At 39.6% G+C, this 24,228-nt stretch overlaps 1 protein-coding gene across 6 annotated transcripts in view; it reads left to right on the top strand.

Annotated features, from left to right (window-relative positions):
• The window catches only part of OTULINL (OTU deubiquitinase with linear linkage specificity like), a 33,655-nt gene extending 24,154 nt beyond the window's left edge, over positions 1–9,501 (top strand). For all 6 annotated transcript variants that reach the window (XM_086740361.1, XM_086740359.1, XM_086740363.1 and 3 more), the window contains 7 exons: positions 955–1,114; positions 1,223–1,254; positions 1,371–1,462; positions 2,436–2,585; positions 3,385–3,513; positions 5,839–6,111; positions 7,276–9,501. In XM_086740361.1, the coding sequence (XP_086596487.1) occupies positions 1,008–1,114; positions 1,223–1,254; positions 1,371–1,462; positions 2,436–2,585; positions 3,385–3,513; positions 5,839–6,111; positions 7,276–7,455 (963 nt within the window). In that variant the 5' untranslated portion in view covers positions 955–1,007 and the 3' untranslated portion in view covers positions 7,456–9,501. The remainder of the gene's footprint in view (positions 1–954; positions 1,115–1,222; positions 1,255–1,370; positions 1,463–2,435; positions 2,586–3,384; positions 3,514–5,838; positions 6,112–7,275) is intronic.
• Positions 9,502–24,228: the final 14,727 nt, after the last annotated feature.

Here is a 24,228-nt window from a genome sequence, read left to right as displayed (position 1 = left end):
CCAGGAGGGGCAGAAGTTCAGCTGACATAAAACTATGCTGAATGAGTAATTCCCTTTGTGGAGTCTCTAGACTCTTTTCAGCCTTCTCTGGGGATGCCTTTGTAAAAGGTTGAGCTCTCTTAAAGTTTTGTACTAAATCAATAAACAAGTTAATAATAGAGCAGCTGTTGATCATAAATTCTGATAATTTCCTATACTCAAATTTCAGCCAGAGGATAAATTTCTCACTTAGGGATCAGATACTGCCTTTGTCAGCTATTCAATCTACAGGCCCTTTCTCAAATCTAAGTTTTCTTGTCACCGAGATTACCAAAACCTTCCCTATCCCTGCCTGTAATGCCAAGAAAGCGACAGGAACTTGTCCTGGTTTACGTCTGTGAAGAACAGTGAGAGCGCACCCCCTCTGTGATGATCTCCTGAGCTTTCTACCAAACCCCCGGGGAGGAGCTTTCTCCTGAGTTTTCAGTTGATTTTATACTTGCCCAAATTGAGGCAGGAACATTTCTTTAATTCCCCTGGCAGTCATATGATTGCTGTATATGGCCCATTTGTAGACTACACCACCCAGGAACCCCGAGTCTTTAAAACCTTGACTTAGTGACAATACAGGTCTCTGGATCAGCACATCCTGAAGCATTTTTATTTTTTTTTAATTTTGTTATTGAATAGTTTCTTTGCTATCAGTCTTCTTGTGAAGCCCACACTCCACTATAATTATGTATCTAGCCTTCACTGTGTGGAGCAAAGCTTGGAAACGTGAACCACGTGCACCCAAAAACCTAGGAATTTCAAAAATTGATTCAGTAAATATACCGTGCCTTTTACATTTCACATTTTGTGTTTAATTTGGAGTGGTATCATACTTGGATGATTTTGTAAGAAAACAAATAAAAACAAGTGTTGCCAAACAGTGACACAATTTTTTTTTCCTCTCTCTTTTTATCCCTGTTTTAGGAAGGCATGAGGTGCAGCCCTGGACAACAGCTACCAAGCAATCCTTGTGTCTCATGTGGCAAAAAGTGAAAGTGCAGCTAATGCTAAGCATGTCTTTCCTCGTTGGCATTTTTTGGTATTGCAGAAGGCTGTACAGCTTTTTAGCACAGCTACTGAAACGGTAGGTTTTTATTGTGCAGACTTTAATCTTCCACGCTGTTGCTTATTTCAGTAAATATTGTCCTTTGACAACTCCTCTTTGACACCTGTTTTATCATTTGGATTTCAGGTGGAGCAACTACCTTCGAAGAAAACTCATAAGTAATCTTTTTGTTGTCGTTCTATATTCCTTAATCCCCTCTCCCCCCCACCACCCCACTACCTTTTAGATGCAGAACAGCAGAAGGTAACTAACCTATGCATTAATCTCAATTTAGGGAATCTCAGTGTACTGCCAGAAGTTGATCTACTTGGTTACAGTGCGAGAGAATGGAAAGGAGAAACAAAGCAGGCCAAACACATGAGGGAGGTAAGAGTTAAATTTTAATCTCTGCATGAGGATTGGGGAGGAGAAGTACCTGGTATATATCTTCTGTTGGATGTGGTTCACCAAGATGGTGAGCTGATAGAGCAGATCATCCCAAGGGAACCTTCTCTAAGCCTGCTGAAAGGGCAGGAAGCTCCCCCAGAAGGATTAACTCAGTAGGTGTGCGATTGTCACAGCCGATGCAAAGGAAGAGTAGGGGAGACTGTGCAGCTGAGAAGCGTTGTTGGGATGGGGTGAGGAAGCAACCAAGATGAAAAAGAACCAGGAGTTGAGAACCATCTTCCTGCCCCCAACAGGAAGCAAACTGTGAGACTGATGCAGCAGCCCGTGGAACCACAGCGTCCTCTTTCTAATTCTCTGCCAGTTTATTGCTCTGAATTGTCTCAACAAGGGCTCAGATGAGAGCCAGAGGTAATGCAGAGGAGATACAGGGAGTGTGTAGCTGGAAGAAAGGGTCATCCGCTTCAGCATAGAGCTGCCAGATCTGCTCCTCCTCAGGTCACCGTTGCATGATGGGGTCAGGTCAGCGTAAGGAGATGTTTTTACCCAAAGGAGTTTTCTCCAGACGCCTGTTCCTGCCCTTTTGCTGCTCCATCTCAAGTATCAGCACAAGTTGTGAAGTGGTCAAAGGATAAGTTGTTATGGCAAAGAAATCTTCCCTGACCTGCTCTGATTTGGTTGATGATGTGAATGTTTACGCTAGCAACAGCGCAGGGACTGCAGCAAGTTGCTGGGTTTGGAGAGAGTGCAGAGTCACTCTTACGGGGCAGCGCCAGTTTAAGGTGTTTACAAAAACCATGGTGTTGGAACATTTTTGTGTATATAAAACTTAAAAATATACTCATTCCCCTAGCTGCCTCTTATAAGTAGTTTGAAATTGGATTCCAATCAACATGGGTTTTGTCCAAGATTTAAAATTTTTATTGCTAAATATTTTTTGGTGGTTTTTTTCTAGGCATATGAAGAATTGTTTTGGAGCTGTCATATCAAATACCTGCGACAAGTCAGGAGGGACAACTATTGTGTACTAAGAGCAGTGCTTTTTCAGATATTCAGCCAAGGAATTCCTTTTCCGTCATGGATGAAGGAGAGAGATATATTGAAGGTAAAATTCATTTCCTAAATGAACATGATTCAAGTAACCTTGCACTGCAGAAGGAAGCTTTGTTCAGTGTGAAAACTGACGTGTCTGCTATGGAAGTAGAAGAGATTCATTATCAGAACTTAAAGGGAAGTTTTGCAAACTCTTTGAACTACACAATTGAAAAAGTGTCCCTGATCTATACAGACCGATGTGAACATGAGTCTGAATGGTAAAAAAAAAAAAAAAAAGTGGATGGATAAATGTTACTGCCACCCTGCTAGATGTCACTCCCTTAACGCAAAAGGATAGTTGAATCCTCCTCATCCACATCCATGCAAAGTCCAGTGTGTCACTTGGGAGCTGCTGAGCATGTCCTGGAGCAGCAGGAATCCTGCCCTGGGCTCCAGGAGCTCCGGCAGGAGACAGCGGCAAGGAGGTGGGGAGCTATAGCTGCTGCCTGTGGGGACACGCGTGCAAACTGGAAGGTGTCTGTAATCCTAAATACCTCACTGAATTTGGATGTATCCAGCTTTTCCAGAGTTTGGGTTATGTATTTTGCTGAAAGCATACTTTCTTCTTTTTTGGCTCACCGTGTTTTAAAAGTTTATTAAGGACTTGGCAGTCAAATGGAATGTCTTTCTTAACATTTGAGTTTTCTGAGGCCCATTATTTTTTATGGTTTGAACTGTACAACCAGAGAATAGAATGACATTGTAAATTAAAATGTGTGTAGACAAGTTTATATAACTTTATATTCTACTTCTTGTTATGGCTATGATTTGCTTGATTTTGGTTGTTTTTTTTTTTTTTCCCTCCCCAGCTCCCCGAAAAGCTTTTGTATTCTCAAGGTTGCAACTGGATTCAGCAATACAGTTTTGGGCCAGAAAGATACACAGGTCCCAATGCCTTTGGTAAATTGCGCAAATGTATGGAGACATTAAAGACAAATGTGAGTATTTAGGAAATGGTTGGGAGGAATAAAAGCACTGAGAAGTGTGCTGAAACTGAGTTAGGGAACTAACTGGCTCCTGCAGTACCTCATCATTTTGATTAAAAGTAACAACATGCTGTATCCTCCTGGATTCCCTCCCCATTTCAGGAGGGAACAAATTAACAGTGCATTTTCTTCTCAAGCTATTGTCTTTCCTTTGCTGCCATCTCCATGAAGTGTTTTATGTATCCAGTTTTACTATCATTTTGCTCTGTAAGCTGAAACATTTGATTACGAAGACCCGTCAGCCTCACTGTCCTCTCTGCTCAACGTAGCCGGATTGCCTGCGTTCCCAACCAGGAGTATAACTCTTATTTATGTATTTAAAACTTGGGGAGTTTTAGTAGCCCCAAAGCCTTGTGAAACAGAGATAAAAAGTCAGCCTGACGAGACCTTGCACCTCTTTGAGCTCCTCTGGGATTTCTGCATGCCTGCAGTTCCGTGAGCTCTGGACTGTCCCAGTTTGCTGTCCCTGACACACCACCACACTCTCCTCCCCATCTTCCTCCTGCCGGGCAGTTGGGTCGTATGCTCTCTTGGGTCACAGCCATCAGATGGATATTGGTGTTTGCTGTACTCCAGGGTTTTGGCGAGTTAGGCTGAAATGCTTCTCTGAAGGCATCCATTATCCAGTGTACCAGACCTTAAACTCTAGTTTTTAATTCTACAATACACCGTGGTTGTGGGTTGTCTTACCACAGCCACAACAGCTTATTTTACTGGTGCACATTTAAGCTAGTTCATTTTATTTGGCCCTATGTATAAGAGCCACAACTCTGTAGTTTTAAATGCTATTATCAGTGACAGTAATTGTTACTTAAAGAAAAACACCAATCCACAAATAGACTTATTTAGCTCTAGAAACAAAGCATGAGTAATAAAAAGAGGGAATTAAAGTAGAGATCTAGTCCTTGTCCCTTGCCTGCACCCTTGCTGTGCCACAGTGACAGCTGCCTGGCTCTTGATATCTGCCTGGTGGTGCCTGTGTGCAGGTACCATGTTGTTCTGGTTGCTCTTTGCATTTGCCAGTCTTGGGTTGTTTGGCTTTTATTTTTAACTTGTTGTAGTTCTTCTAAGTTGATGTTAGTCCCTTAGCACAGAGCATTTAAACTGGATGTTTGTACACAAAAAAAAGTTTCAAGTCAGCACAGTGATCAAATCCATACAATTAACAAATTGTTGTAGAGCAGCTGTATGGTGCATTATGCTGTTACTAGGTATGAGGTCTAGCTTTTTTTTTTTTTAGTTGCAATTCACAGTTTATGGCCACTTTAACATATAAATGATACGAGCACAGAATTCACTGAAATTCATTTGAATCCCAGTCATTGGGCATCATTTCTTATTGTGGTCCCAAAAAAACCTCTCCGTTCCAGATGACTCTTTTTAGCCACTGTGTTCAGGACTGGCTGCTTTAAGCTTTCTGATTTGGTACCCATTTGGATGACCCGTTTTCTGGGTACCCTATTGGACAACTCGTCTTCTGGGTGTGAGCACTGGCTTTTGACCCCGATAGAACAACAGAGAGCTCAGGAGCTCTTGTTACCAGCCATGAGCAGAACGAGAAATTCCTACCCCGTTCATGTCCCATGCATGTCATTGTCGTGTCCCTTCTTGTACAGCCAACTTATCTTGACCTTATGAAGCAGAACACACTAAAGACATACAAATGTGTTCAGTTCATAACACCATTCTGACTTGTCCAGTTTGTACAGGTTTCTTTTAATTGACACGCTTCTGAATCGGGGTCAGCATCTAAAGAATTCAAGCTAGGACACTTAAATGTAAAGGGCACTGTAGGGGAAAAACACTGTATTTTGGAAGCTGTAAGTTAAAAACAGCTCAGGAGTCATCAATCTAACCTTTACTTATGGCTTAGTGTGTACGTCTGATGCACCCACATGGATTTCCTGTGACTTTCTGAGGTCCTTTAGGTGGTTGTGCTCCTTTCAGGCTCTTTACTGACAGTGATAACTGGATTTTGTACACTGGTGGTGGATGGCTTTTGTGTAGGGGAATTACATTTGCTTTCTCATAGACTATCATCAGTATCCAGATGCTTAGAGCTCTCTGTAGCAGACAGGTTCAGCTGTGTAAATGGAAACTGAAATGTGTAAGGCTTCAAATTTCACCGCAGATCCAAAAGAGCCACCTGCTTATTTGCACCACCATTTGGCCTCAGTAATGGTATGGTACAGACTGGCAATTGGTCCTGTTTTGGAATCTTTTGTATTAAATAGAATTCTTAATAATTTGATTAATATTCTTCTGTGCACTTTCCAGTGGACTGAAATAAGTGCTACTAAAGATCATGAAGAAAGAGGAAACATGTGTAATACACTCTTTTCTGATGAGACCAAGGAGCACAAACTGTATGAGGCCATAAAATTCATCATGCTCTACGAAGTTGTTGAAGCCTATGAGCAGATAAAGAATGGAGAAGAACCTATACACAATCTTTTTAGTCTTCTCCTTGCTCGTGATTCTTCGTCTGACCCTTTGAGTTTCATGATGAATCATCTGAATTCCGTAGGTGACTCTATTTGCCTAGACCAGGTAATGATATAAATGAAAAATAAATCACAAAACTTACTCCATCTCTGACGTGATTAGGCGAATATATCGTACATCATCCGTGATAGCTCGCCCATTTATTTGCTTTGGGATGTGGGGAAGTGGACTGATAGTCATCTCTCTTACAGAAGAAAAACTCTAGTAGAGTAAAATAAGGTGGACAGTTTTCTTTCTGGGCCAGAAATAAATGCTGCAAGCGATCAGTGAGACATAGTTTACAATAGTGATTCCTTTGATATGTAAAATAATTTTAGATTATGCAGATTTGACCAGTTGTTTCACTTTTTCTATCTGTTCCCCCCATGCCAAACCCTCTATCATCCCTCTATTTTTCCCCCTCTATTTGACTCCCATTAGATCTAATATCTGTTAAGAGTAGGTAATGAGAACTCTACTGTTCACCTTCATATGTTAAGATTTTTTTTTTCAATTTTATTTTTACTAGGAAGTTAAGTACTGACATCTAAGCTCCACGCTGCCACTCTGTAAATAGTTTCAGTTTCCAATGGGTGAAATTATTTTTTATAATCAGTTATTAGGTCAACTGTTACCTGTTGCAGTCTCCTTCAGGAGCAGTTTGACTATAACTGGACAAGTTCTGCTCTGTCTGGCTATGTCCAAGGATATGGGCTTTTTCCATAGCATTTCTCCACATTAAGCAAGATTAAGCAATCTTTTACAAGAAGTGTCAATGAAGATGCCATTTCTCAAGTTTCATATACATGAACTACAAGGAATTTTTTTCCCTTTACTATTATATTTCCCTCATGTAGCGAGTGATCACAAGGTGGCAGGCTTCCCATTTTTCAAGATGTATCAATGTTTTAATAATAGCTCATCCCTTCTTGCTCCCCGTTAACCTGTGTGAGCTGGCTTTGGGAGCAGGTTATCTATTGTGTTAGGTGCAAGAGGGATGTTTCCAAAGTGTCAGGTGTGAACCAGAATATCCTCAACATGCAAAAGTGCAGTGGAAGGACTGTTGAGAGTACCCTCAAAATTTTAATTTTCTTATTCCACTTACAAAAGGGCTGCTGTTACTGCTTTTCTACTGTTTTGAAGCTAGATGACTTGCCTTAACTTGGATTGTCTTTGGTTTTGTTTTCTAAGTCTAGAAATAAGTGTCTTACAGACTTCTTTCCTCTTTAGGTTGAACTGTTTCTTCTTGGATACTTACTTGAAGTAAAGATAAGAGTTTACAGACTGCATAGGTTTAATACTGAGGAATTTCAAGTAAACTATCCAGATGAATACCGAAGGGAATGGAATGAGATTTCTCTCCTGACTGAGGATGACCGCTACTATAACATCCCCCTTTTCAGAACGTGAAGGACCAGTGACATTTTTTTCCCTTTGTATAATACAGTGAGTGACCAGTTCCAGTGAATTAGGTTTCTAATCGACAGCAGTAAAATTTTGAGAATGCTCGTTAATGATTACAAAATGATTTATGGGTTTATTGTATAAATGTTTTGCTTTCCCATTGCAGCTCAATTCACCATCACTCAGCCATAAAAACCGTAAAATATATTGCTATACTGTCTAGGGGAAATAAATGTCATATTTGAGGGCTGTCAGACAAAAAAAGATCGGACTGTGTGACAGAGAAGGCAAAGGCAATGCTGGGTGTTCAGTTGCTAGCCTAAAGGTTTACTCTGACATCTCTGGGTGGGTTAAACTCAAGTTAAACTCAAGCAATTACTGCCTTTGCCTCGTCTGTCTCTGGCTAGGGAGGATGAATCACAGAGGGAGCAACTCCCGGGGTCCTGCTGTTTATACTCCAGGCTATGAAATTCACATTGACTTGGGGCTACCTAGGATGGGAGGATGTAAACTGGGGTGTCTGCGAGGCTGCATCAAAGCCCATTTGGCTTCCCCCCTTGCTGGAACATCTCCCTCAAGGGATGGGCAGAGCAAGCAGTTACAGGCTGTGCTTGCTTCAGACACGTGAAATAAAGCTGTCTGCACCCAGCACTGGGATCTGAAGGTGAAGCAGCATTACACAGAGGGGAGAAAATCCAACAGACACACACACAAGAATACTGTGCCAGATGAACAGAAGATCTGCTTTATAAATGAGGAAAGTACACAGGCTCTCTCAAAGCTAAAAAGGGCAGGGTTAATTAATAAGTAACATGCAATGGAGTTAGACCCGGTAGCTGCCTGTGGTTTTAACCAACTTGTAAATCCTTAAAGGGCTGATTTCAACATTACCTGCCAAGAGTTCCTTTGCAGTTCATCTGAGAAAGCTGTGCACAGAATACATTCACAAACATGGCATTTTCAGAAAATACTACTTCTCTGCATTATGTGAATTCATCAGTGTGTATTTGTATTTTATCCTCTGAGTACATATTAATCTCCTTGCACAAGATTGCTATCTTTAGTTTAGACCTCAGTGTTTGAAGAAGTCTGTCTGGGACAACTAAACATTTTACCCAGTTCTGTTTTCTAAAAGAATCAGTTGTGTTTTGATTAGTTGAGAAATAAGGGACCTTAATTTGAAGAAACATTAAAATGATACAGCAGATCTAGCAAAATATTTGTGAAAAGCTTACAATCCCGTAGGCATATGGCTGTATTGAAGAAAGTGGGATTTATTAAGAAACAAAACCTCTTCTTTCCTTATACTAGAGATATGGGGACAGGTGGGTTGGTTTTTAATTCCTGCAGGAGAAAATACAAACCAGTAACAAAAATGTGAACAGGATCTGCAGGAGCTAAAGCAGCTGCATGAGGTAACTAAGTGGTAATGCTGGGAGTGCACGGAGAGACCTCGGTTCCTTTGTGTAAAGGAAAGCAATTTTATCCCTTACAGTCTTTTTATTCGTATGTATATGTGTGTATATATATTTATAAACACAAACACCTGAGTTCTATCTTGTAACAGTTTTGTTTCCAGAAAGTTTTTTTTTTTATTTCAGTTTTGTTCAATAATTTGTAGCTTTTAATTAAGAAGGCTTGATTCCTATAATAATTTCATCTCATCCAAACCTGCACATCAAATACATTATTTATTAAAGGAAACTTTTTTTCACTGAATGAAATATTTTGTTTACTTTAGATTTGGTTCTGCTCTGCATGGGGAAATGTTATAATGCCTGACAGCAGGGTATTGCTATCCCATTTTGCATCAACAGTAACATTTACAGCTATCAATAAACTTGTCTATATTTTATTCTTGTTTTGGTAGAAGCAGACATACCAAAAAAATATGTATTTTTATAGTGGGCTTTTTAATGGTTTGCATATTATTTATTAATAAGAATACAAAAGCATTACAGCTCAAAGTGTTAAATTGTCAAAATGTACATTTTTGTAATCTTGAGGCTGTTAATAGCGGGGGGTTAATAAAGATATAACACAGACAGTGAACTTTATCTCGCCAGTTTGGATGTTTGCATCTGAACTAGGTCACCTTGGGCTCTCTGCCCTGTCAGTGGAAGGCAATGGCATGCAGTCAGTCACAGTCAGTGGGTCTCTACAAGGGTTTGGTTCTCCTCACTGACCATATTGGGAGCTGGCAGTGATCAGCATAAATCTCTCTGCTCTAGTTGTTTGAAGTTAGGTGAGATTATTTTTGCCCCAAGAATCCAGAAAGGACATGTTGAAACAGATCTGCTGGCTTTTCAGATGCCAGAGGTGCTGGCCAAATCAGCCCAGGAACAGAAATGCGATGTGAAGAAAGAGGAACTTCAGGTGAGGATAACTACAAGGCTTGGAGATAAATGCAGAGCACGTTCTATGCAGGATCTTAAGAAACACTGAGACAGGTTTGGGGCGGCACTGAGTTTTAATTGGGTTCTCTGATAATGTATTTTGCATATGTATAAAGCAAAAAATTACTAAATTTTACATATAAATCAATACATGTATATACATATAGATGTGTGTATATATATGTATGTAAAAGAAAAATATATAAAAAAGAAAATCATCCTGAATGAAGTGCATCTGGAACTAGCTGGTACTGTGGGAGTGACAGGTGCTGCAGCATCTTTTCCAGTCAGTGGCACCAACAAGCTTGCTGTACAAATCCAGAAGCACGCAGGCATGACCAATTTTTTTTTTTTTAACTGCAGTGTTCTAGGCAGCTAAATTTTCATGTCAAGATATCTTTATTATTTATTGCTGCTAGTTTAGCAAGAAAAATAAAACATACTGAAGCCTCAGCAGTGGCTTTGAATTTTTCCCCAAACTTGAAAATACATGTTAAGAGCAGCTAAAGAAATGTAAATATTTTATTATAATGGAGAAAAAAAAAAGTTGGTTTTGAATGTCATATTTTTTAAAAATTGCATCTCAAAAAATGTATGAGCCACAATCCATATTTCATTTTAACTCCAAAGAAAAATACTGGCAATCTCAGTTCTACAACTCTCATACTGAAATTGCTTCTTATCTAGATTGTGGCTACAAAGTTTAAGCAAATAAAAAATTGGCCAATGTAGCTGTTTGTTGCTGGGAAGTCATAGAATCATAGAATAGTTAGAGTTGGAAGGGACCTTCAACAGTCATCTAGTCCAACCCCCCTGCAAGAAGCAGGGACATCCCTGACTAGATCAGGTTGCTCAGAGCCTCATCCAGCCTGGCCTTGAACGATTCCAGGGATGGGGCATCCACCACCTCTCTGGGCAACCTGTTCCAGTGCTCCACAACTCTCATTGTAAAAAATTTTTTTCTAATATCTAATCTAAACCTACCTCCTTCTAATTTAAACCCATTACCCCTTGTTCTATCACAACAGGCCCTACTGAACAGCTTCTCCCCATCTTTCCTGTAGGCCCCCTTGAGGTATTGGAAGACCGCTATCAGATCTCCCCAGAGCCTCCTCTTCTCCAGGCTGAACAGCCCCAACTCTCTCAGCCTGTCCTCATAGGAGAGGTGCTCCAGCCCTCTGATCATCTTTGTGGCCCTCCTCTGGACCCTTTCCAACTGGTCCATGTCCTTCTTGTGTTGGGGACTCCAGAACTGGACGCAGTACTCCAGGTGGGGTCTCACCAGGGCAGAGTAGAGGGGCAGAATCACCTCCCTCGACCTGCTGGCCACGCTCCTCTTGATGCAGCCCAGGATGCGGTTGGCCTTCTGGGCCGCAAGGGCGCATTGCCCACTCATGTTGAACCTCTTGTCTACCAACACTCCCAGGTCTTTCTCCTCAGGGCTGCTCTTGATCCAGTCCCCGCCCAGCCTGTATTTGTGCTTGGGATTGCCACGACCCAGATGCAGGACCTTGCACTTGGCCTGGTTGAACTTCATAAAGTCTGCCTGCTTAGTCTCAGGATATTGAGTGTACTGTCTAAGGAAATAGTTTTCTAGTTGGTAATTAGTTGGTAATTTTCTAAAGCACAGATGTAAGGAGTATGTATGATTTCAAATTAGTTTTGTTGTCCAGAAAAATAAAGATACATCCATTCTCTTCAAAGCACAGAAAAGACCTATATTGGGGGTTTTTTTTGCCAGTAGTTTGGTTTCCCTCTCCCTCTGTACGTCAGCAATATTAGAATGGTCCTACCTGTGCTCCTGTTACGTTAGTGCCATTACAGCACTAATGGTTTTTGGAGTCTTCATTTTTCTGAAAAGCTCACAATTCTGAAGGAAAGGTAAAGTTGGGATTTTGGTGCCACAGCAGCCCTGGTCCTTCCCTCGTCCTCATCACAGGAGGTGATGTACCTAGCAGGGGCGGGAGATACATGCAGAAGCTTTATCTCTCTGGGCCTTGGTTGATGTGCATCTCTTCATGAACCACAGAGCTTTGTGTCAGCCAGGGCTACTGGGGCACCGCTGGGACCTATGGCACAGGGTTGTGCATGCTGGTCAGTGCTGGTGGGAGGGAAAAATGGAAAACATGAAAGAAACAGAGTAGGTCCTGGATGCTTTCATCTACCAGCATATCCCAATTGTGCATAATTCAAAGGCTAATGCTTTGGGAGGGCATTTAACCAAAACATCTTCCTCTTTAGTGAAGCATTTGGCCATAGATCAACTCTTTATTGAAATCTGGAGGTAACAAATTTGAAAGCACTTGTGCAAGTTTGTGTGAAGCAGCTTCTGAAATCGATGGCACATATAGCAGGTAATAACTCCCTGTGTGCTTTAAGCCAAGTTCTTGTGTTTAGCTGAATGTTTTCCCCATGCTAGTAATTTTTCAGGATTCTGACACACTACATCTTAAAAATGTTGAAAACGCTCAGCCTTTTGAGTTTCAGATGACAAATTTAGCATTTGGCTATGGAGGGGTTTGTGTTCTTTTTACCTATCCAGGAGATGGCTTCCAAGCATCAGAAAGTGCATTTCATTTATGTAGCACACTGCCTTTCAGTTACAGGACCAGTCTGGCCTCTAGTGGAAGGAAATGCTTGTGTTTACAGCAGAATTCTTGTGCTGAGCAAAGGGTTACAGAGCAATTTTATACTCACTTAGAATACAGCCCCCATTTTCTTCTGCAGTTCAGGCACCAAGGGCTCAAAGTGCTTTAATTTTGTTCATCTGAGTATTCCTCTGACTTTTTTTTCCTGCAAAAATAGAAAGAAACCACAAAAAAAGGGAAGAGTTTTATCCTGAGCAGAGGCAGAGTTGCGTACTAGCCAGTTAAGTGCAAGAAATTACTCAACTGGAAAAAAATATATTTACATATAAAAAAGGAGATAATTATTATATTATTATAATTATTTCAGTTAGGAGTGGCCAGACTGCCTCCCAGAGAAAATACAAAGAAATTCAAGCTAAAAACCTGTCTGGAAGTCCTGGAGGATTCTGAAGGAGAGATCAGCTAGAAGGATTATGTTCCTACACTATTGGTGGAGAACATGTGTGAGACAAAAATCTGCGAGGGGGTACTCACAAATGTTTTCTCTGCTGGAAGCTCTCTAAGACACTTCCTTTTCCATGGACAACTTCTCTGCTAATGCCTTCCAAGCAGACGCGATGTGAATCACAAGATACAAGAAAAGTTGGTTACACTGACTTTCAAGTAAATTAATAATTAATAGAGAGCAAGTGTTTCCCAGGAGGGTGATAACTTTCTGCAAATAGCTGATCGGGAAACCCATACAACACACAGCAATCACCACATGCCTAGTTTATTTTTTTCCCCACCCTTTTCTGTGTAATCATCATAGAAACATTAAAATGAAGACTTACTGTAAACTTGTTACACATCACAGGCTTCAAATGAGATACTAGTATTTCTTTGCAAGAAAGGGGTTAGCATTAGGAGATATATAAAAGAGAATTTTTGATCATATCTAAAGACTAGAAATAATTTCATAACAGCCTTTAAAGTATGCAGGTCCTTCATGAAGGAACGCAGGGGATGAAGACAAAACTTGACATGAATTTAAACACTAATATTAATTGCCATAGTAAACTATATGAGAATCAATAGCTAAAACACTATTGAGGAATTTCATCTAACAGGTTAAATTCCTCATTCCTGTTATTTCCTATGTTTCCATAAATACCAGTTATTTCCTGAATATTCATATTATTACCTAGTTGTATAAATGCAGTAGCAGAAAGCTGTTTTTCACAATGTCAGGTTGCATTTTAAAGCACCAATGTATTTTATTACTCTTTGTTTATACTGGTGACATTCACACTTTGTCTACCTATATGTAGGTTCAAAATTTTATTTTTAGTCTTCTGAATCATTTATTTTAAGGTAAAACTACAGATGGAAAATATCAGTATATTATAAAATTCTCAAGCACCTAAGAAACATGGTTAGCTCTTCCTTTCTTCACGTCTTGGTCCTGAGCTAATTTTTATCACAACATTTAGTCTGTTTAAAAGTAATCTTCCACCCTTGCCTCTTCTTATTTTTGTTACTAACTTTACTGAAGTTTCTCAGATGTAATATAGCCCTTCAATAGGCTTGATTTTTCTGAATGGCTGAAATACCATTTTACTGATGTGAGCAGACAGTAGAAATCCACTTGAACAACTTCACCACATCCCTGTACAAAAGAGGCAGAATACCACATGCATGAGTCTATTTTCTCCTGAGACTGAGGTGTATCACCTGACTTGCTGGTCATATTGCATGAGGTATAGTCATTATCTCTCTTAAACACAAAGCACTGGCAAGCCCTCAGCTTAGTTTCTTTTTCCCTTTGCACTTCATGAACATTTAGCTGTTGTAGGAAGGAATGCAGTTCCTCTGTGAAAACATAGAAGTGAAGCAGACATGCAATTTAAATTCAAAGAGCACACACAAATAAGGAAAGCAGGTAAATAAATGCTTAAAAATTGTGTGTCAGTGACTTCCCTCTTTTTTTTTTTCCTGTCAGTAAGAGTCTATTAATTTGCATTTTGTTCAGTTTTACGGCTTCAGTGAAGTCCTTCTGTCTCCTCTGCTATATTAACCAAAGGTTGGATGGCACATAGCATTAAAACCTGGTTTGAGTATCAAGACAGATAGTAGCTTGTTCTAAAGACATGTTTCAAAAGGGCTTAATGTCTCCATCTAAAGCCAAGTAGCCATCTGGAGCACTGATGCCCCTTTGCAAAACTCTGCCATTGCTGTTGGGCGAGTCATTCTCCAAGCAGTGGCCCCTTCGATGCAGATATGCTCCCGTAGGGCTGGAAACTTTTGAAGAAGTGGTATTTATCAGGAACTGGAAGTTCTCTGAGATAATATCTCTGTGATCTTCACCACATGACTGCTTTCCCCTTTACTTCAGAGCCTGTCTGAACACCATGAGACTCAAGAATGGAGGGACTAAGGGCACCTGTGGCTCATTCAGGTCCATGCATGCAATGAGAAGAGTGAGGAAAAGCACTTCTAAAACTAAAGAGTGTGACGTGAACTCTTGAAATTACAGACTCTTTGTTCAGTTCTTCAGACTAGAAGATAATCACCATAGATGAATTTTAAACACTCAAAAGAAAATTGTCTTTTAAAAGAGCAGCTCAATTTCCTAATATATTTGGATTCTATCATATTGCCTCCAAAATCCATTTAGAATGCAATTTGCTGCTATTATTCCATAGTAATTAGTGTGTTATCTAATAAAATCCAGTATGTTATCTGGTACTCAGATCATGTTACTGTTCTGCCTATGTAAGCTAGAGTGCAGATCCTGCCCTCGTCTATGTTCCAAGATAACAACCTTCTCATTTCATATGTCAAAGCTCATTTTGAATCAGAACAGCTTTTTCCCCAGCCATCAGACTATTTTTAGTCAGTCCCTGAAGAACAGCAGTTCTCAGTCTTCTAATCCCAGTGAGAGGGATCATGAACAAGAGATTTAAGGCCAAAAGAAAATTCAGACAACAGTCAGGTCTTTTTAAAATAAGGCTAGAGATACCTGCATATCCTGATATCATCAGATTGCCACTCCAAAGAACAGTTTATCCACTGAATGACACCAATAATGCAGGAGATGACCAATGACAGAAGGTGATAACAATGATACTTCAGAATTTCTTTCATCATTATTCCTGCAAGCACTCCCTAAATGATTGAAATATAGATTGTGTTCACTGCCTATGGTCCTTGGTAGTAGTCTGGTATTGTTAAAATTACTTGTAACTTTGCTGTTGATTCCTGGCGGGTTGAGGTTGGGACGTAACGCCCGCCAGACGAATTCACACATATTAATTTAATCTAGGGCAACTGATTTCCAACTGAGCTCAAGTCTCCCCAAAGGCAGTCCTCCCTGCTTTCTTTATGGGACTTCAAATGTTCAGAACTCTGGAGCTTTAAAACAGCATGTTGGTCTTCTTTAAGCTCTTTGAAATGGGGAAAACTAAGTGTCACTGAGCTGCAGTCAGACGGTTTACCTTTCAGTAGGGTCTTACACTTCAGAGAGCCTTGCTAAAGCCACACTATTCAGCAGCAGCTTTGCTCCACTTACTCCTTGACATTCAAATGCCTGTGTCTGACATTTGATTTGGGTGGCTGTAATAACCCGACTTCACTGTCTTCCCTGTTTTACTCTCGAAAGTTCTCAGCAATAGTGAAGTAAATCATGCTGCCAAAGGGAGTTACCCTGACGCTCCCCAAGAGGAGTGCCATAGCAAAATCTGACAGGGAGAGGAAAGTGAAGACGGGGAAGATGTCAGATAAGACTTAGTATTTACTAGCATGGAAAGCAGGGAGTGAACAATATACACAATGCAACTTTGTATTAGATTGACTCGGGGGCAAAACAATGGAAGCAGCTGAAAGCCGCTGCAGAAGCAAAAGTTTAGAAAAAAAACAAGGTAAAAGATGCCTCTTTTTTTATACTCAGCAATGTGAAAAATATGTACAATTTTTTGGTTTGTTTGAATTGGATGACAAACTGTATTCAGCTGACTTGAGTAGGAAATGCAAAAGTAGATGGTATTAGTGCAGGAGGGAGATGGATGCAAATAAACCAAAGTCATCAGCTAGCTGTTTGTCTGCTAGAGTTTGGCCACAGCATTAAGGTTTGTTAAACAGTTTTTTAAAAGCAAACTATGCTAGCATCAAGTAAGAAATTAACTGGAGACATTTTTGAGTTTTTTTCTATTTGAAACAGCAGCCACAGTTCCGTGTCCTAATAAAGGAAGCAATTTGGGAAACATTAAATATAGGTAAATACAATGATTTACAATCTAAATGCATATAGCTTTCCACATGAGATATCCAGTAGAGAAATCCATAACCTCAAAAACATCTAAATAAACAAAGTTAATCTGTCAGAATTTTGGAGGAACTATTAGCTATAAAGAGATAATGAAAGGCATGTGAGGTAAAATATGCAACCACCTTTATTTAAGAATATTCTTCATAGGTCTCTTGTCTCTTCCAGTAATGCTGAACGTTAGACTGGTCTTATTTCACTTTCTTTCTTTTTTCTACACTGCTTGTGGAGATTCTTTGGAAAGAACCCAGCAGTAAGAGGTTCCTGTTCTGACTGGGGTTTTTTTTTTTGGGTTTTTTTTTTTTTCCTGCAGCTATCAGGGATGTTGTTCTGTTTTATTTGCTTGTGGATTATTGCTTACTGTAAAATGGCCTTTTTTTGTGTTTCTGGTATACCTCTTTCTTTGCTATTCCTCACTTTTTTTTTTTTTTTTTTGGTAAGGAAGTTAGTGTTACAAACCCCTAAAGGATCTCTGTTTTAGGGCTCTCTAGTTTAGTTCAGCATATCTTCTGGATCAGTTCAGCCTTCCTATAGAGAAGTTATTTTTTTAACTGAAAATTTTCAGTATGTACTGAGAAGGTTTAAGAAGAGTACCACAGTAAAGAATTTACGCCCTGGCTAAGACTCATGGTCTATGTCTTGGTGGAAGCCACTGTACGTTGCAGCTGCAATCTGACAAGAAATAGGCTGATACCATCCACAAAGCCAGTTCTAGTACCACAGCTGGCAGAGGGGTAATGGAGAAGAGCTTCAGAAGCCCAACGTCAAGCCAGAAATGGAGAGCTGCATCTTGTCAGGGAGCAAGAACCAAACGCAGAAGACAGGAGCTAGCTTCAAGTAGGAGTTTGAAGAGCTGGTCACCTGGAAAGCAGCTGAAGAGCAGGTATAAATATAATGTGTTTCAAGCAGGTATCTGCAGCAGCAGCCACATCTAAGCAATGCCAAAGGCTTGTTCATTAGGTAGACTTATAAACATCAGCTGAGAAAGATTTGTTCCAAATGAATGGATCTAGTTAATTTGATTAATGAACTGAAAAAGATCTTGAGGCTGATTTGTTGACTCATTAGAGTAAAATGCCACTTTTTTTTTCTTTTAGAAAACAGTAGAGTGTTTACTGAATTTGAGTGCTATAATAAAAGCCACGTAGGTTCTTTTTTTTTTTATATTAAAATGCAAATTTTTTAAATGGAGCTTGCATACTTTGAGAGTTCTTTGGGGTGTTTTATTATTTCAGCAACCTAACTGAAGGCTGCTTCTCTTGATTTCTTGACCTTAATGGCACACTACAACACAAAGTACATCTGACTACAAAAGACACCTCTAATTAGATGTGAAGCCAGAATGCAGGTTTGCCATCTGTACAGCTGATGAGAGTGATCTCTCTGTGCTCCTTGGTAGATGCACAGATGAGCTTTTACTGCATAATCTACCAAACGTGATGGATACAGACATGCCAGACTCCCTACAGAACGTTACAGCTCATCACTTGACTTCATCTTGATCACTTCTCCTGGGAATTCCATTCTAAAAAAAAAAATTCTACATATATTTTCCAAATAGGGGACATGAACTGCTCTTTGTTTAATAATGAAAAAATTAGCTACATCATACTGTAACTTATTTTAATAAATATTTTATCAAATGCATAGACAATATACTTACTCATTTTAATCCTCATGCATTTTCAAATGTGCAAACAAAGCTTGTTCAGAAAAACCGTGAAGCAGGTTTTTAAAGGTGCCTTTGTTTTTTCTTTTTGTGTAGACTTGTTATTTTAATTGTTTAGACTGGTGCACCATGAAAAATAGTGACAGTTTTTTAATTTGCAAGCACCCATAATTTTTACCAATGATGTATAGGTTATATTGGTATGATTCACACATGCTGTTTTCTATTCAGGGGACTGAAAAAACCCACCCACTGCACCAAAGCCACAACCTACATATTTTTGGCAGTCATTTTAAAAAGGAACATAGCATGCTGGAACTGCCTTTTTGCTTGACAGACAGCAGCATGCGAACTCAGAGCTCACTTAGTAAAATGTAAAACTGAAAACTGTAAAAGTAGAAAGCAAAATGTATATATATATCTGTCTTTATGCACAAGGCAGGAGAAATATCTTTTGAAGAATACATCTCCAAAAGCTCTAACAAATTCAAGGATGCTAGAGGAAAAAACCCACACAAGTAATATGTAACTACAGAAGCGTATAACGGCAATACAATATGTATTGCCCATTTGACATTTACTGGTGGGTTTTCCCCATCTATTTTTTTCTGAATGGTATTCCCCTATAGTCACAAGCAGAATTGATCACCAAAGGTTTCTAATTGTACTCCTGAAAACTTTGGAGAAATTTTCAAGTAGTGCACTGTAATTAGATTAGCAAAGAAGATAACAACTGCTGGCAAGCACCACGATGCATTAAATAAGGTAAAAACAATAAAAATACTTTTCATGGTGTTCAACGGGTTCTTTTCGTATCAAAATCCCAGTTGCTAGGTCCTTTATCAGAAAGTACCAAGTACAGAAATATTTCAGACCTACAAAATATCATCTCTGGTATTACACTGAATGTCTCTGCTGTATATTTTCATGAACTTTTTAATGGATGTTAAAGTTGCTTCAGCTAAAAATGAGTACAAAATTAATCCAAATGAAACCGTACATAAGTTCGTTCTTGTAAATTTCCATTAAAAATGACTGACCATTCCAAACAGTCCTGAACGCTCCACCTGCTCCTCAACCACAGTAATAATAAAATAGAGCAAAGTCTTTTAGAAGAGAATAATGTGTATGTCAGGAATCATGGTCCAGTTTCCTATACAAAGCTGTATGCAATGAACACTGATGCATTTTATCACTCTGTAGGCATGTAACTCCTTCAGTCGTCCAGGTAAAAATGTTTTGCTTTGCAAAGATCCTTAACTCTCCTGAAAAAGTCAGAATCCCCAAACACCACATGCTGCTGCTGCTTCACTGTGTGCTTTGTAATCCTTTCACAGTCTGAGCCTGGGGGAAAAAATAGTTAAAGAATTATAAGCACTTTGGGCAAAAGTCTATTAAGCTGCAATATTTTCTTCAGTTTTGGTATCAACTAATTCATTTTTGTTGTTGTTGCTTGTGTGATTTGATTTTTCTTTCATCCATATTGGGATATATGCTGTTATTAGTATGACAAAGTTGAATTGTTCTGCTTAGAAAAAGATATGAGGGACTTACAGTAATAAGTAAAACCTGCTGAACTCATTCCAAGTTGAATCAGCATCCCAGAGATGTGTTCCCAGGGACGTGTTCTTGCACAACTATGAGTTCTTCTTATAAAACAGAATCGCATTACACTAAAAGTAGTGTTCAATGATCTTCTTCATCCACATGCTTGCAAGATCTTGTTGTTGACTGGTACCTTGGGGTTGATAATTGAAATCTCAATTTTGTTTCCAGCTAGAAGGCTGAATCTCACCTCTCCAACAGTTGTAGGAGAGATACAACCTTCTCATTGGGAACGGTGGCAACAGGAGAACTAGATTTCTAAGTGAACTATTCTGAGCTATTAATAGATCACATACAAGACAACAGGCATGGCTTTGGGTTGTTACTGTAGACTTTAGCCATGTTTAGTTATCTGCCTACTTTGCAGATGGAAGTATGAAAATACAAGTTTTAGGTGTTTTGGGAGTCATACAAACCCCTTGAGTTTACCTGTCTAAATTCTGCTTAAGTCCCATTCTCAAATAACCCCAAAAGTTAAGAGTAACATGACTATTTTGGTATCTACAACAACAGTAAGCAGCTGCTCCACTTTTTTTCTGTATAGATACAGCTATCTTAATATACGGTAACTTTTTTCCAAATATGTCAACATTGTTCTTTCAAAGTAACTTCAGAAATTTATAAGAATCCTTTGGACATTCTTCTTAGCATCCCTAATTTCAGTATTTTTATAATTTATGCACATATATTTATTATTTGCGAACACTGAAAAGCAAGACATTACCTCTACCCTGAAGATTTTGCAAAGAGCAACTGTCCTCTGTTGGAAAACGTAGCGTTGTCAATTGATATGAGGGATTACACAGAGCCCAAGCTCTAAATTAAAGTAATTATGACTAACATATGATTCTGAAATGTCAATGCAAAATACTGTATGCAGCTGTGTGCAAAAACCAAGTTAAAACTGCATTGTTGTTTTATCTAATGCACTTATACTTTATGTAAATCTGTTGCTCAGAAATGTTACACACTCTGAGCAAATTAGACGAGTTTTTTAAATTACACATATTTATTGGGATATTGAACTGACTACACAAATCACAAAGTGGTCTGTTTGTTTTGAGGGAGGTTTAAAAATGGATCATCTCGAAAAAAAAATAGTTCATCAGTTCCAAAATCTTTGGAAAGCAAACTTCAGGACTTTATGTGCAAGTGTTTTTGTCTTTTGAACTTGGTAGTACTTGTTAATAAAAAAAAAAAAATCAAAAGAAAAAAAAACAAAACACAACTCTCTTACTTTGTTTAATCTACAGTATTCTAGACATATTCTGTATAAATTCTTACTGCATTTTCGTTATACCTGTTTTTTTTTTTTTCCTTCAGTGTTACATTATTTAGTGGTGTTGCATGTTGCCTGCTCTTTGACAGCTGCTGCATTAAGTCCCTGAGACATTGTTTTTTATTTGCAAGCTGTAACTATTCTTTGAATTTCTGCAACCTGGAAGGCAATGACTAATACACAACTCTTTTGCCACACTTGATCTTGTGAAATGTGTCACGGAATTTTCAATTATTTCCAGATACTATATACCAATACTAAACTCACAAATACCATTTGCTAAGAAAAAAAAAAAATTCACATGCGCTTGTAATATATTGTTTAGAAGAGGCAGAGAGAAACCTCATTTTCAGAAGTACTTTACATAAAGGCTCAACTGACAAATATTCTCCTGAATTACCTTTATCAAGTCAACTACAGAATATATCGCATTTGAGGATTATGAACCTTTCCCAGTGGCTCTTGGGCGGGGGGGGGGAGGAGGGGCAGGAGCACTGGGTGGAGAGAGTGGACTTTTCTTTTGATTTTATTTATTCCAATGACATTTGGAATACTTTTTTTTTTCAGTTAATGCAAACACAAAGTTTTAAGAGGAACATCATTACTTTGGGTATTTAGTTTTGGTCTTTTCGTGATTAAAAAAAAAAATTTTAGTCATGCAATTGACATAAGCCCCATCTGTAAGCAGAAACATACTAAATGGAAAACACCGCACCTATTTTCTCAAGTTTATATGGCAAGCATTACTGTAGCGCAGCCTGACACATGATATCATAGCAAGGCTTTAATTTAACAGTTCTTCAGAAAGGAAACGCAATTTGCTGTTTAGGAGCTTTCTATTACAAGGAAACAGTTCCAAATAGAGCAAGCATAGAATTTGCAACTTTCATTTCACAACTCAGGTACAGTTCATGCATTTTTCTGTGTCATTTCGTAATACACCCTTTCGCTGATGATAAAGAATTAGGTCTCGTTTGTAACTTCACCTGTGTTACAAAGCTCTATGGAATTAATCTGCTCTGTAGTTCTCCGAAGGGTTGTGAAACGGTCAGTCAACACGTCTCTCCCATAAAGTTGCTGCGGGAATGGCAAATGCGGCTAACTAAGAAACGAAAAAAAACAACCCTGAATCTTAAAAAAGAAGACAACTGTAATGATTCTTAAATGCTACTGAACCTAAATTATTTCAGTTATAGGAACATGCGAAACAGTTGGGTATACTTCAAGTGGACTCACTGAACAGGAGTAATTCTGAAATGGCCAATGTGAAACAGGAAGGCATTTTGAGACAGACCTGTCAGCCACACCTGTGCAATGAGATTTTTTCAAAGGAAATGCCACTGTCAGGAGCAGTCAAACACAGATTTAATTTACAAGAAGAGTAGTGATTAAAAAAAAAATTAAGGTAATGTTTTTTTTTGCTTTTTTTCCAAACATTTGTGATGATACTTTCTTGTGTCTCAAGATAAAAGAAACATAAAAAACTTCTTTACAAAATTGTCTATCAGTTTTGAGACTTAAAAGTTTCACAACGTCACAAATTACTTATCATTGCCATTTTAACCTTTTATAGAATTTATTACCTGACCTCCACCTTCAAAATGTTCCCTATACTCTTTGATACTATAGATTAAAAAAAAAATCACATTAATTCAAATTCCTTTACTGTCTGCATGTTTGTAGTTATTTCCCCTCCTTGTATTACTCAGAGAAAGTGTATTCTTATGAGGGAAATTCCAAATACTTTTCTCTTCCATTTTCAGGCCCACTTTCAAGGTAAACAACCTCTGAGACACCCAGACTTCAGTGGACTTTTTTTTCTACCAGAATACAGCTTTCCTCCTTTCTCTGTTCTCAGTATTCCATTTTTAATAGTATCAAGTATGCTTAACTCTTGAGTAACGTGTAATTTTGAAAGGTTTATCATTTTCTCTCTATGTAGGTTTCTATCCTGTCTAGAGTTTAAAAAAAGGTGCATCAGAATTTGGTGATGTATTTTTTGCTCCTGAGAGCTCCTGAGAGAGAGAGGCTGCCAGCCTCTAACAAGCTCCATACGATGGTTGTCCCATATACATGCATCTTTACAGCGCTGGGCTTCCTCACCCAGTATTTTTATATGGAGCATCTGACAACTGAAAAGCAATTCTATTTCCCCCCTCTTCTGTATTCAAGAAGACTTATTGTTGTCTCTGAGCTTGTGCATTTTCGTTTAACTCCTTCTATTTCATCTGAATTCAAGTCCGATTTCGAACTTTACTGCAAGCCGTTTTATCAACCAAAAAAAAAAAAAAAAAAAAAAAAAAAAAGCCAAAACACACAACAGACAAAAGCCTTAGCTGCCCGGGGAGGATGACTTCAGAGGAGGGTCCCCCCTGGCAGGTGACATTACCCTCGGCACTCCATCACGAAGCCGCCCCACGACTGCGGCGCTCACAAGGGAAGCGGCCGGGCCGGCCCTGGTGCCGAGGGGGCCGGTGCCCCCTCATCCCCGCCCGCCCCTAGGACCGGCAGCAGGGCCAACTCGGCGGCCCGAAGCCAGGTCCTGGACCCGCAGCCCTAAGCCCAGCCAACCGCCGCCGCTCGCGGGCGACCGTTACGGCTCGTGCGAGGGTGGCCACGGCCAGCTGCAGGGGTAACCCACTGCGGGCTCAGGAGCAAGGTCCTCTGTCACTCCCCCGGCCCAGCATTGGTATCGCCCAGCCCACGCGCCAGCACACCGTAAACGCGGCCGGGAGCGAGATTCCCAGCCTGCCGCCCACCAACGCGCATGCGCCGGAGGCGAGCACCACTCCGCCGCCCTGCCTCGGCGCTTTTGACTGACGACGGGAGAAAGGAAGCGCGGGCACGTACGAACGCTATTTCCGGCGTGGTGACGCGCCGGCGGAGGATGTCGGCGGTCGGCGACGCGGAAGCGAGTGTGGAGCCGCGGAAGGGCCTGG

The sequence above is a fragment of the Chlamydotis macqueenii genome, chromosome 2, assembly GCF_036417535.1.
Source record: "Chlamydotis macqueenii isolate bChlMac1 chromosome 2, bChlMac1.mat, whole genome shotgun sequence".
In the NCBI taxonomy this organism is placed as follows: Eukaryota; Metazoa; Chordata; class Aves; order Otidiformes; family Otididae; genus Chlamydotis; species Chlamydotis macqueenii.
This window is presented reverse-complemented; position numbering and strand designations above follow the sequence as displayed.